General features: G+C 75.7%; 2 protein-coding genes across 5 annotated transcripts; both read left to right on the forward strand.

The window, feature by feature from the left end:
* Nucleotides 1-11: 11 nt before the first annotated feature.
* SLC5A6 (solute carrier family 5 member 6) lies at nt 12-5,598 on the forward strand. Of its 2 annotated transcripts, XM_074895193.1 has the most exons (16): nt 12-127; nt 1,757-2,338; nt 2,429-2,494; nt 2,559-2,610; nt 2,722-2,789; nt 2,909-3,063; nt 3,213-3,353; nt 3,452-3,578; nt 3,685-3,773; nt 3,846-3,958; nt 4,057-4,124; nt 4,209-4,295; nt 4,402-4,586; nt 4,696-4,799; nt 4,888-5,009; nt 5,092-5,598. In XM_074895193.1, exons 2-16 carry the CDS (start codon nt 2,009-2,011, stop codon nt 5,239-5,241), a joined length of 1,857 nt encoding a protein of 618 aa, XP_074751294.1. In that variant the 5' UTR covers nt 12-127; nt 1,757-2,008; the 3' UTR covers nt 5,242-5,598. The 2 variants fall into 2 exon arrangements, with proteins under 2 accessions (XP_074751294.1, XP_074751295.1); XM_074895194.1 differs by lacking the exon at nt 12-127 and having other exon boundaries at nt 1,575-2,338.
* A 2,644-nt stretch (nt 5,599-8,242) lies between these two features.
* Nucleotides 8,243-10,828, forward strand: PREB (prolactin regulatory element binding). 3 transcript variants are annotated; one of them, XM_074920489.1, is made up of 9 exons: nt 8,243-8,397; nt 8,705-8,897; nt 9,092-9,303; nt 9,447-9,527; nt 9,598-9,722; nt 9,844-10,017; nt 10,098-10,170; nt 10,254-10,413; nt 10,531-10,828. In XM_074920489.1, the coding sequence occupies exons 1-9, from the start codon at nt 8,263-8,265 to the stop codon at nt 10,623-10,625; spliced, it is 1,248 nt and encodes a 415-aa protein (XP_074776590.1). In that variant the 5' UTR covers nt 8,243-8,262; the 3' UTR covers nt 10,626-10,828. The 3 variants fall into 3 exon arrangements, with proteins under 3 accessions (XP_074776590.1, XP_074776580.1, XP_074776598.1); XM_074920479.1 differs by having other exon boundaries at nt 8,705-8,891; XM_074920497.1 differs by lacking the exon at nt 9,844-10,017.
* Nucleotides 10,829-12,083: the final 1,255 nt, after the last annotated feature.

A 12,083-nucleotide genomic window follows, 5' to 3' on the forward strand; every position in this document is an offset into this window, starting at 1 on the left:
GCGCGCCGGACCGGGCGGAAGTGAGGGCAGGGAGGGCAGCGCGGCCGCTTCACTACGTCATCAATACGCGACGGCGGCCGCAGCGCGGCACGTGGGTCCAGCTCCGCCGCGCCGGTCGGCGCCGCCGGTGAGTGTCGGAACGGGAAACCCCCCCCCGCTCCGCCCCTCAAGGTCACCGTCCTGCCCCGTCCCGTCCCCTCCCGGCTCCGCGGCCCCGCCGGGCCACACGCCGGGACCGGGGCTCGTCCTGTGACACGCACCCCCCCCCCCCCCCCCCCATCCCCCGGCAGCACCGAGGAGCGGGACCGGGGAGCGGGGTCAGTGGGGACAGCGGGGATGAGGGGGCCGGGTCTTGAGGATCCTGAGGGACAGTGGGGCTGGGGGCACCGGGGACACCGGGAAAGGGATAGGGATGTGGCCTGGGGTCACCGGGGACACCGGGAAGGAGGTCAGGAATGTGGCCTGGGGTCACCGGGGACACCGGGAAGGGGGTCAGGAATGTGGACTGGGGTCATGGGGACACCGGGGCTGGGCAGCGGCGCCCCGAGTGAGGTCATCGAGGACATGGGGAACAAGGAAACGTGAGGCACCGGGGGCAGGGGGGCCGGGCCCCGGGCGGGGTCACTGGGGACACCGGGGGATGGGGAGGGAAGGGCGGGGAGCGCGGCCTCGGCCCGGGGACACCGAGGCTCGGGACAGCAGCGCCCCAGGGACCCCGGGGGGCCGTGGGGGTGCGGGGGAGCCTCGGGCTGGGGACACCCGGTGCTGCCGGGGTGGGGGCGTGGGGTGGCAGCGGGGGGTGCTGGCGGCGCTGCCGGCCCCGTGTTTAGACTCCGCGGTGGAACGCGGTTGCGGTGACCTTGGACCCTGGCTGGGAGCTGCGCCGCGGAGGGGGGGGGTGTCCGGGACGGGGGGGGGACGGGGGACGGTGGCATGCGAGGCGCTGCCCTCTCACCTCCTTCCCGCCCGGCTCCCGCGGCGGGCAGGCCCGGGCAGGCGGTGCCAAGCGGGGCCCAGCGGGGCCCAGCCTAATCCCCCCGGGTATGCCCCGGGCCGGCGTTCCTCCGGGGATCACGGTGGGCGCAGCGCCAGCCCCCCCCTCAGCCCCCCCCCCCCTTCGCCACTCGCTTTGCCACCGGCAGCTCAGCTTCATCCTCCGGCGGCGTGGGGTCCCCCCGCACCCCCCGCCCGCTCCTGGAGTGCCCGGACACCCCCCCCCTGCTCTAGGGGGGGCTGAGGGGGGTGCCCAGAGCCCCTCCGTCCACCTGTCTGTCTGTCCGTCCATCCCCGGCTGCGTGGGGTGGGGGTCACGCCGCCCTGTGCCCCCACGCCGGGCTCCGCTCTCCGTCCGTCTGTCCTGCGGGGCCGGGGGCTGCCTGTCCCGCGGGGGGGGGCCGTTGCGCCGGGCCCGGCGGGGCTGCGCGGTGCCGGGGGGCGGTTGGGTCGCGTTGGGTTTGGCGACGGCGGGACCGGTGCTGCCGGCCCGGGCAGGGGGGGGCTGCCCTGCACCGGGGGCAGTTGTGTTGGGTTTGGCGGCGGCAGAACCGGTGCTGCCGGCCCCGGGGGGGCCGCGTGGGCCTGGCAGGGCCGGTGCCGCCGGGGTCTTGGGCGCGACTGTTTTTGCACCCGCGGCCTTGGGTGTTCTTTGGCAGAGGCGCCCGTTTCCCTTGGCGGGGGCAGGTCGGGGCGGTGGACGCGGCGGGGCCGAGCCCAGCCCAGCGGGAGGAGGAGGGTTAAAGGGACGTTCCTTTTCCAGCCTGGCCCCCCCGCCCCGCACCACGAGTCCTTAAGGCCGAGCCGGAGCGAGCGAAGGTCCCCGCGGCGCCTGGACGGCTCCCGGCGCTGAGCCCCGTCCCTCGTCCCGCAGCTCCGTGTGCCGGGGGCGATGCCGGCCGGGACCCGCTGCCGGGGCGGCTGCCGGGGCTCGGGGCGCCCATGAGGCCGGCGGGGCGCAGCCGGGGCGCGTGGCCGGGCAGCGGCGGCTCCGGCGGGGGGGCGGCGGCGCGCCATGGAGTTCACGGTCATCGACTACAGCATCTTCGCGCTGCTGCTGGTGCTGTCCTCGGCCATCGGGCTCTTCTACGCGCTGAGCGGGGACCGGCAGCGCACGGTGCAGGAGTTCCTCCTGGCCAACCGCAACATGGGCTTCTTGCCCGTCGCCCTCTCCTTGCTGGCCACTTTCCAGTCGGCCGTGGCCATCCTGGGCGTGCCGGCCGAGATCTACCGCTTCGGCACCGAGTACTGGTTCCTGGGCTGCTCCTACCTGCTGGGGCTGCTCATCCCGGCCCACGTCTTCATCCCTGTCTTCTACCGCCTGCGCATCACCAGCACCTACGAGGTGAGCGGGGCCGAGGGGGGGGGTTGGGCTCCCTGCGCCCGGGCGGGACGGGGCCCTGATCCCCCCCCCCCCTCCCCTTTCACCCCGCAGTACCTGGAGCTGCGCTTCAACAAGACGGTGCGAGTCCTCGGCACCGTCACCTTCATCTTCCAGATGGTGAGTGGGGCTGGGGGGGGCGCGGGGGGGGCCGTGCACGGTCTCAGCGCTGCTCTCCCCGCAGGTCATCTACATGGGGGTGGTTCTGTACGCGCCCGCGCTGGCCCTCAACGCTGGTAAGTGGCGGGGGGACACACGGGACCTGTTGCGGGGACGATGCTGGCAGCCCTGGGGGGGGGGGCAGGGGGGGCTGCCGCCTGCTCGTTCAGAATCTTTGTTGCTTCCAGTGACGGGCTTTGACCTCTGGAGTGCGGTGCTGACCATGGGGCTGGTCTGCACGCTCTACACCACGCTGGTGAGTGCCAGGCTGCGGCGTGGGGCTGCGGCGTGGGGCTGCGGCGAGGGGCTGCGGCGTGGGGCTGCGGCGTGGGGCTGCGGCGTGGGGCTGCGGTGACGGGTGTCGTGCCTCGGCAGGGCGGGCTGAAGGCCGTCATCTGGACCGACGTGTTCCAGACGCTGGTGATGCTGGCGGGGCAGCTGGCCGTCATCGTGGTGGGCGCCCGGCGGGTGGGCGGCATGGCCCGCGTCTGGCACCTGGCCCAGCGGCACGGCAAGATCGCCGGCATCGAGTGAGTGTCCCGGTACCCGGGACCCCCCGTCACGCCGGGCGAGGCTTGGGGCCGGCGGGTGGGTGACACGACGCAGCGTCCCTGCTGCCCGCGGGGAGCTGGTGAGGACCCATCGCCGTGACCCCCCCCCCGCCGGCGCCTCCCCGCAGCCTGAACCCCGACCCCTTCGAGCGTCACACCTTCTGGACCCTGGCCGTGGGGGGGGTCTTCATGATGCTGTCGCTGTACGGGGTGAACCAGGCGCAGGTGCAGCGCTACCTCAGCGCCCGCAGCGAGCGGGAGGCCAAGCTGTGAGTGGGGTCAGGGGTCGGGGTGGGGGATCGGGGCCCCCCCCCCGCCGCCATTTCCCCCCCCAGCAGCACCCCTGACCCCTGCCCGGCGCCCGCAGCTCCTGCTACGCCGTCTTCCCCTGCCAGCAGATCGTCCTCTGCCTCAGCTGCCTCACCGGCCTCGTCATGTTCGTCTACGACCTCGAGCACCCGCTGGCGCCCGCCCAGCGCCCCGGCTCCGACCAGGTGGGTGCCCGGGACCCCCCCCGCAGCCCCCTCACACCTCCCGCAGGGCCGGGCCTGGCCCCCCGCGGCCCCCCCGGCCCTGCAGGCGCTGACCCCCCCGCCCCAGCTGGTGCTGTACTTCGTGATGGACGTGCTGCGGGACCTGCCGGGGCTGCCCGGGCTCTTCGTCGCCTGCCTCTTCAGTGGGTCCCTCAGGTGAGCGGGTGGCCCCGGGGGGGGGCCGGGGGCGCTGTGGGGGGTGTCTCAGCACTATTGTCCCCCCCACAGCACCATCTCTTCCGCCTTCAACTCGCTGGCCACGGTGACGATGGAGGATCTGGTCCGGCCCCACTGCCCCGGGCTGTCGGAGTCTCGGGCCACGCTGCTCTCCAAGCTGCTGGGTGAGCCGGGGGGGCTGTGCCGGGGCGGGGGGGGGGCTGGCAGTGGCGGTGACCCCCCCAGTGCCGCCGTGACCCCCCCGCCGTGCTCCTCTCCCCAGCTCTTGGCTACGGATTGCTCTGCCTGGGGATGGCCTACGTCTCCTCCATGCTGGGCCCTGTGCTGCAGGTAGGGGTGGGGGGCGCGGGGGCCCCCCCAGCTCCATCACCGAGGTGAGGGGCCGGCGCTGAGGGATGTGTCCCCCCCCCGCAGGCAGCCATCAGCATCTTCGGCATGGTGGGGGGGCCGCTGCTGGGGCTCTTCTGCCTGGGCATGTTCTTCCCCTGCGCCAACCCCACGGTGAGTGACCCCCCCGCTCCCTGCCCCGCCGCGGGGGGGGGCACAGACCCCGCAGTGGGGGGCGCTGGGACACCCCGAGCCCACCCGTCCCTCCCACCTGGCACAGGGAGCTGCTGTGGGGCTGCTGGCGGGCCTGGCCATGGCCTTCTGGGTGGGCATCGGCGGCATCCTGCGCAGCATGGGGGGGGCCGGGGGGGCCCCCCCCTCCAACGGCACCGCGCTGCCCGCCGCGGGCAACCTCACCACCCTCGTTGCCAGCACCCTGCTGGCCCCCACGCCGGCCCCCCAGAGGTGAGCACAGTTTAGGGGGGGCTGAGCTCAGTGCCAGGGCGCTGCGGGAGGGGGAAGGGTGTGGGGGTGCCCCCCCCCGCCCTCCCTCACCCCCCCATCTCCGCCGCAGCCCCACGGGGCTGCAGAGGTTTTACAGCCTGTCCTACCTGTGGTACAGCGCCCACAACTCCACCACCGTCATCCTGGTGGGGCTCCTGGTCAGCCTCATCACCGGTGAGTGCCGGGGGGGCGGCGGGGGGGTGGCAGGGTCCCCCCCCACTTCCCTGCTGCTCACTTCTCCCCCCCAACCCCCTCACTCCAGGCCCTACGCCGGCAGCGGCCGTGGACCCCCGCACCATCTCCCCGGTGCTGCCCCGCCTGCTCTGCTGCCTCCCCGCCAGGTCCCGGCGGCGGCTCTGCTGCGGGCTCGGCGTTCCCGAGCAGGTGAGGGCCCCCCCCCCCCTTGGTCCTGGGGCCTCCCTCCTCATCCATGCTCCCCCTAACCCCCCCCTTTCTGTCCCCACAGGACGCCGACCCTGGGGATGCAGCGAAGAGCAGCGGGGTGCCCAACGGCCTGGCCCCCCCCGGCCCCCCGCGGCGGGAGGAGGAGGAGGGACAGGGCTACGTCCGCACAGCCGGGGTCCCTGCCTACACCCTGCAGGAGACCTCCTTCTGACCCCCCCGCGCCCCCCGGCCAGGGGGTCCCGGCCGTGCCCCCCCTGCGCACTGCCCCAGCCCCCCCCCTCCCCGGCCAGGGGGCACAGACCCCCCGGGGGTACCCACAGACAACTGGGGAGCACCAAATACCTGGGGGGGGCTGCCCCCCCCTTCCGCGGCCAGCACAGGCCCCCAAGGCAAGGGGGCTCTGGGACCAAGGTGGGGCAGGGGGGGACCCCCGGGGGGACCCCCCCCTCCCACCCCGGGCCGGGACACTGCCCGGTGCCCCCGGCCTGGCCACGTGCCTTACGCATCGCTCCCAGGCCGGGGGCCACCCCGTGCCCCCCCAAGGCGCCGAGCGCCCCCCCCCCCCCCCCCCCACTGGACACCCCGTTCCTCCTCTCTCTGTGTTCGTCGTCCCCCCAATAAACGGTTCTGGAGTGCAGGTGTGGGGGGAGCCCCCAGATCCGCCCCCTCCCCGCTGTGAGCCCCTGGGGAGATGGGCCCCCCCCCGCTGCCGTCTCCCAGAGCAGCGGGGGGGGCCCTTCTGCCCCCCCGCAGAGCAGAGGCTCGCTAGTGAGGTTGAGATTTATGGCGGCAGCCTTGACCTTGGCCCCGTTCCCATGACACACGGGCAGGCGGGGGGGGCCCGTCCGGGGGAGGGGGGGGGGAGCAGGGTCCCTCATCCCCGGGCGCAGCGTGAGGGTCCCGCGGGGGGGCTCACCCCGAGGCAGGCGCTGGGTGCTCGCTGCAGGTTTATTGCCGCGGGGGGGGCAACCCCCAACACCCCCAGACCAGAGCTGTGCCAGCTCCCACCAGAGCCCCCCCCCCCTCCCCCGCCCCCCCTAAAGTGTCCCCCGAGGTTCTGGTGGCTGTGGGCAGCCCCCCCCCAAAGTCCTGCCCCCGGCCCCCCCCCCCCCCAGGGCACATTCTGCGGGGATGGAGCAGCAGCGGGGGGGTGTCCTGCAGCTGGGGGTCAGGGGGGGCCGCCCCCCTTTGCCAGGCCCCTGCACCCCACACCTGCCTGCTCGCGGCTGCCGGTGGCTGCGGCCACCCCGGGGGGGTCGGGACCGGGACCCCCCCAAGGGCCGACGTAGAGGCGGGAGCGCATCGGCCATTTCTACAAGAGATGGAGAAAGGGGTTGGGGTTTTGGGGGGGGGGCTGCTGTCCTCGTGTCCTGCTGCTGCCTGGGGACGGGGGGACACCCGCTGCCAGCGTGGGGGGGCTGGGGGGTGTCCTGGGGACCCCCAGACTGCGCAGGGGATGAGGGGGGTCCCCATGGACCGGGTGCCCTCATGCAAGGGGTACCCCGGGGTTGCAGGGGGGGGTGTCTCACCTTCAGGGGGTGCAGCAGTGGGGAGGGGGCGGGCGGGGGGGCCCCGCGGCCCAGCACGTGGCTGAGGTGCCCGATGTAGCTGGTGGCGCGGACGAGGACGCCCAGCTTGGAGAGTTTGGTGCCGGGGGGGCACGGCCGGCAGCGCCGCCTGCAGCGCCCGGAACGCCCGATGCTGCGCCCGCACCCGGCCCCGCTCCCGCGCCGCGCCCTGGGGGTGCGGGGGGGGGCCCTGCGGGGAGTTGGGGCATGAGCTGCGTTCTCACCCCAGCACCCGCAGCCCCGTCCCCCGCGTCACCGCCCGACCCTGGGGAACCGGGTGAGCCCCGGGGCTGCGTGTGCCCCCCCCTGCCCCACCTGCACCCCACAGGGCCAGTCCTGCCCGCAACCTGCACCCCCTGCCCACGGAGCCCCCCCCTCGGGCAACTCCCTACCTGTGCCGCTGCCGGGGGCCCCCCCGGGTGGCCAGACGAGGGCCCTGGGGTCCTGCCCGGTCCCCGGCCGCGCCGGGGGGCTCGTGAGGGGCTACAGCCCCCTCTCCGGCCGCGGGAGCCGGGCACGGCGGCGGCCGGGGAGCAGCCGCGCGTGGCAGCCCCCCCCGCTCCGCGCCCCCGGCCGGCGCCTGCCCCCGCGCTCTCGGCCATGCCGGCCCCCGCCGGGCGGCTCCTGCCCGCGCCTCGGCCCCGCGAAGCGCCGGTGGGTCGGGGCGCCCCAGGGAGCGCGGCTGCGTGTCCCCCCCCCGACGCCTCCCGGCACGGCCCGGCCCGGCCCGCGGGGCCTCGGCTCTGGGCGGGCGTCCCGCCGCCCCCCCCTTGGCACCGCGGGATGAGCGGGAGGATCCCGGCGGTCCCAGACGGAGCCTCCCCCGGGCCGCGGCTGCCCGGGGAGCCCCCGCTCGGCCCGCGGGCACGACACGGCCCAAGGGGGCCACAAGGAGCCGCATGGGAGCCACATGAAACCACACAGTAGCCACGTGGAGCCACATGGGAGCCACCGTGGGCACAGGCCGCGCACCGGGACGGGCACCCCCGCAGGGTCACACCGAGCCCCGTCCCCGCGGGCAGCCCGTGCGCCCCGCGGCCCTGCCCGCAGGCCCGGTGCTGGGCCGAGGCGGGGTGCGGGCAGCTGCCTGCGGCGACGGGCCCGTCCCGGAGGGGGGAGGCCCCGCACCCGCGGCCACCCTGGGGGCTGCGCCAGCCCCTGTCCCCACTGCTGGCAGAGCCGGGCCTTGGCGTCCCCCCGCACCCGCAGCCCCCGTGGGGGGAGCGCCCCGCCGGGGGGGGCCGGCGCGGAGCCCGGTCAAGGCTGGAGCGGGGGAGGCAGCCGGGGGCCCGGGGCTGGGCGGACCCACGGGACCCCCCCAGCGCCCCGGGGGGAGGCAGCGCAGGGACCCCTCGCCCCATCCTGAGCGCCCCTCGGGCTGCAGAGCGGCTCCCCCGGGGCGCGGGGACCAGGCGGCGGCCGGGGCAGCGCCGGTGCGGGGGGAGCGGGGGGGAACCGGGGCGAGACCGGCCGCGGGGCGGAGGGGCGGGGCTAGGAGTGGTGGGGCGGGGCTCGGTGCTGTGGGGGCGGAGCTATACGTGGGGGGGCGGGTTTTGGTGCGGCGGTGGGCGGGACTCGGGGGGTAGGCGGTGCGGTGCGGACGTGGCGGCGCGGTGACGTAGCGGCGCGGTGACGCAAGGCGCGCTGACGTCTGCGGCGTAGCCATGGCGCCGCGGCGGCCGGCAGAGCTGTACCGGGCGCCTTTCCCCCTCTACACCGTCCGCCTCCACCCGCGGCGGCCCATCGCCATCACCGCCGGCGGCGGCGGCGCCGCCAAGACCGGCATCCGCAATGGCGTGGTGCGGCGCGGGGAGGGCGCGGCGGGCCCGGGGGCTGCCGCGGGTGGAGGGGGGCCAGGAGGCCCGAGGGGGTGGAGGAGCCCCGGGGGGGTGGAGGAGCCCCGGGGGGGTGGAGGAGCCCCGGGAGGGGGGAGAGGAGCGTTGCGGGGCCGGTGAGGAGACCCGAGGCCGTGGGGGAGGCCCAGGCCGCTGTGGTGGGGCAGCGGGAGGCCCGGCCCTGGGGTGGGGGGATGTGGAGCATCCCCGGGGCAGGTGCCCGCTGCGGGGGGTGAAGGGGGGAGCTGAGGCCGTGCCCCTGTTCCTGCAGCACTTCCTGCAGCTGGAGCAGGTCGGGGGGCAGCTCAGCGCCTCCCTCCTGCACTCCCACGACACGGAGACTCGCGCCACCATGACCATGGCGCTGGCCGACGACATCATCGCGGCGGGGCAGGACGCCAGCTGCCACATCCTCCGCTTCAGCCTGCAGGCGCCCGAGGCCAAGGGCGGCCGCAACGGTGAGGGTCCCCCGCTGTCCCCCCCCGGGGCGGGGGTCGGTGTGACAGCACCTGCCCTGGGCACCGTGGGGCAGAGCGTGGGGAGCCGGGTGGTTTCTGGGGTGCTTTGGGGACGGGACGGTGCCCTGTACCCGCAGCGTGCCTGCCCGGCTCGGGGGGGCTGTGTCAGGGCTCTGTGTCATTTTTTCCCCCCGCCACAGGCAGCGGGGAGAAGGGGCCACGGAAGCGGAAGGGCCCCAGCCCGGCGGGGCAGGGCAGCACGCAGAGCCAGACCAGCGAGGTGACGGTGGAGAGCCTGCACAGCGTCCGCACGGACTTCAGCCCCGACGCCCTGCAGAAGGCCGTTCGCTTCAACGCCGACTGCTCTCTGCTCGTCACCGGCGGTGCCGACGGCTTCCTCCGGCTCTGGGAGGTGGGCACGGGGCGAGCCGGGGCCGGGTATCACCGGGAAGGACGGGCCCCGGCGGTGCCACGTCGGCTCCGTAACGCCGCGTTTTCCCGGCCGGGGAGCCCCGTTCCACGGGCGCAGCTCTGACGCCTGCTTGGCCCTTGCAGTTCCCCAGCATGAAGAAGACGCTGGAGTTCAAAGCCCACGACGGGGAGATCGAAGACATCGCGCTGGGCCCTGACAACAAGGTGAGCGCCGGGCGGCTCCTCGGCGCGGCGGGGGGAGCCGCCGGTGGACGCCCGCGCTCGCTCTGCACAGGTGGTGACGGCGGGACGGGACTTCCAGTGCTGCGTGTGGCAGCGGGACCAGCTGGTGACGGGGCTGCGCTGGAACGAGAACCTCCCCGGCGTCCCCGACAAGGCGTATCGCTACCAGGCCTGCCGGTGAGAGCAGGGGGCTGGGAACGGACCCCCCCGACGGCTTCTGCCCGCGACTGAGCCTCCCCTGGGCTTTGCCACCTCCCCCAGAAGCGGTGCTTTACCCGCCGGCGCGTTCCCGCGGCAGGTTCGGGGCCGTGGAGGACAACGCCGCGGCGCTGCGGCTCTACACGGTGCAGGTGCCCCACAAACGGGAGCGCCGCCCCCCGCCCTGTTACCTGACCAAGTGGGACGGGAAGAGCTTCCTGCCGCTGCTGACCCGGCCCTGCGGCACCGAGGTGGTCTCCTGCCTCTCCGTCAGGTACCTGGGGGCTGAAGGAAGGGGCCGGGGGGAACGGGGCTGGGGGCCACACCCCCCCCGCTCACTGTCCCCCCACACAGTGACTCTGGCACCTTCCTGGGGCTGGGCACGGTGACGGGCTCCGTCGCTATCCACGTCGCCTTCTCGCTGCAGGTGAGCTGTGGGGGGGCAAAGGGGCGTGGGGACAACCCCGGGGACCCCCCCAAGCCAACGAGGGGGGTGTTTTTGCCCCGCAGAGGCTGTACTATGTGAAGGAAGCTCACGGCATCGTGGTGACGGACGTGGCCTTTGTCCCCGAGAGCCGGCGCGGGCGGGAGCTGCTGGCGGGGAACGAGGCCGCCCTGCTCAGCGTGGCCGTGGACAGCCGCTGCAAGCTGCACCTCCTCCCCGGACGGCGTAGGTGCCCGGGGGGGCTGCTGCAGGTTTTGGGGTGCCCCTGCCCATCCTCGGGCGTGTTGGGGGGTCCCGCAGCGCCCGTTCTCACCCTTCTGTTCCCCCCTTTTTCCCCCACAGGTTCCCTCCCTGTTTGGCTGCTGCTGCTGCTCTGCGCCGGGCTCATCGTGGCCACCATCCTGCTGCTCCAGCTTGCCTTCCCGGGGTTCCTGTAAGCCCCCCCGGCCCCCCGCAGGGCCCCCCCAGGCTGAGGCCCACCCCACGCAGACTGTGAAGCCGAGGAGGGACCAACCCCGGCCCCGCCGTCCCTGCTGGCACTCGGGGAGCGGGCGAGGGGTCCCCGGGGAGGGGGGGGGTCCCACCAGCCCTTCACCCCCCCACCCCCCTCTCCCCATCACCATTAAACCTGGAGGACGAAGGCAGCGCTTGTCCCGTCCGTGCTGGGGGGGGGGGGGGGGGGCTGTTCCAGCCTGCGGGGGGCTCGCTGTGGGGTTGGGGGGGTCCTTCCCCGCAGCCCCCCGCCTGCCGTGGCGGCTCCTCCCTGCGCTGGAAGGTGTCGGTGGCGACAGAGTGAAGATTCGCGCCCGATTGCCGCCGCGGCCAAGCGGCCTCGGCCGTGACGGCTGGGCTACTGTGGAGGGGGGCTGTTAGCCCGGGGTGGGGCGAGGAGCGGGTGGAAGAGGTTCCAGGTGGCCGCTGCGGGGGCTGCTGGTACCCGCCCAGGGAGATGCCCGTGGCCAGCAGCGGGGCCGGTGGCTACCAGCGCTTGATGTGGGCAGTGGCCACCTGCCGGTCCTCGGAGGGGCGGGGGGAGCAGACGGTGGCCCCGCCGTCCCCGCTCTGCCCGGTGGGTGCGGTCGGGGGGTGAGGGGCCCGATCCCGGGGCTCCCCTGTAACCGGGGCGGCTGCTGGAGCAGGGCGCCGGCCGGGCGGGTGTCGGGAGCCCCGGGAGCGGCGGGGCGGGGCTCCGGTAGCTCTCGGTGTCCTCGGCCCGGGCGAGGCGGAGCCGACGGGCACGGCGACGGGACCGGTGGCCGCTCCGCGCCCGTGGCCACGCCCCCAACGAGTGGCCGCGCCCCCATCGGGTGTGGCCACGCCCACACGGGACGGGCCCTCCCGCCATCGGTCCCGCCCCCTCGGCGTGGCCCCGCCCCCGAGCGGGCCGGTGTGGCGCCGGCGGCCATCTTTGATTGGGGCGCGATTGCCGGTTAACCCCCGCGCTGCCGAACCGCCCCGGGCCGGGGGGGCTGGCGCCCCCCCCTCCGCTCTCCCCCCGCGGCAGGGGGGCCCCGGCGGGCGGGGCGGGCCCCGGTGCGGCTGCGGGGAGCGGGGTTTCGCGTCGGCTACGTGTCCCGGGGCGGGCGGCACCGGGACGTGAGACCGGGGCCGAGTGCGTGAGCAGCGGGGGGGTGTTTGGGGGGGGGTGCCCTGGGTGTGCCACGCACCCCCCCGCCCCACACCCTCCGTGCGGTGCCAGCGTGTCCCCGCCGCGCTGGAGCCGGTTGACGCTCCCGGAGCTCCCCGCCCTCCCCCGCCCCGGAGCCGCCGCTGAGGGGGTTGGGGGGGCCGAGGGGGGGTGGCGGCGGGTGATTCCCCCCCCCGGAGCGGGCGGGGGGGGGGCAGAGGCCGGGGCCGTGACTTTGTGCCGAGCCCCCACCTCTGGAAATGCCGGA

The sequence above is a fragment of the Athene noctua genome, chromosome 1 (assembly GCF_965140245.1).
Source record: "Athene noctua chromosome 1, bAthNoc1.hap1.1, whole genome shotgun sequence".
Classification (NCBI taxonomy): domain Eukaryota; kingdom Metazoa; phylum Chordata; class Aves; order Strigiformes; family Strigidae; genus Athene; species Athene noctua.

Bases quoted from the DNA above. Each gene is read 5' to 3' on its own strand.
- PREB (XM_074920489.1), top strand. From the start codon at position 8,263: ATGGCGCCGCGGCGGCCGGCAGAGCTGTACCGGGCGCCTTTCCCCCTC. The intron at 9,304-9,446 runs GTGGGCACGGGG...TGGCCCTTGCAG, and splicing joins GCTTCCTCCGGCTCTGGGAG to TTCCCCAGCATGAAGAAGAC. The intron at 10,018-10,097 runs GTACCTGGGGGC...CCCCCCACACAG, and splicing joins GTCTCCTGCCTCTCCGTCAG to TGACTCTGGCACCTTCCTGG.
- SLC5A6 (XM_074895193.1), top strand. From the start codon at position 2,009: ATGGAGTTCACGGTCATCGACTACAGCATCTTCGCGCTGCTGCTGGTG. The intron at 2,790-2,908 runs GTGAGTGCCAGG...GTGCCTCGGCAG, and splicing joins GCACGCTCTACACCACGCTG to GGCGGGCTGAAGGCCGTCAT. The intron at 3,354-3,451 runs GTGAGTGGGGTC...CGGCGCCCGCAG, and splicing joins AGCGAGCGGGAGGCCAAGCT to CTCCTGCTACGCCGTCTTCC.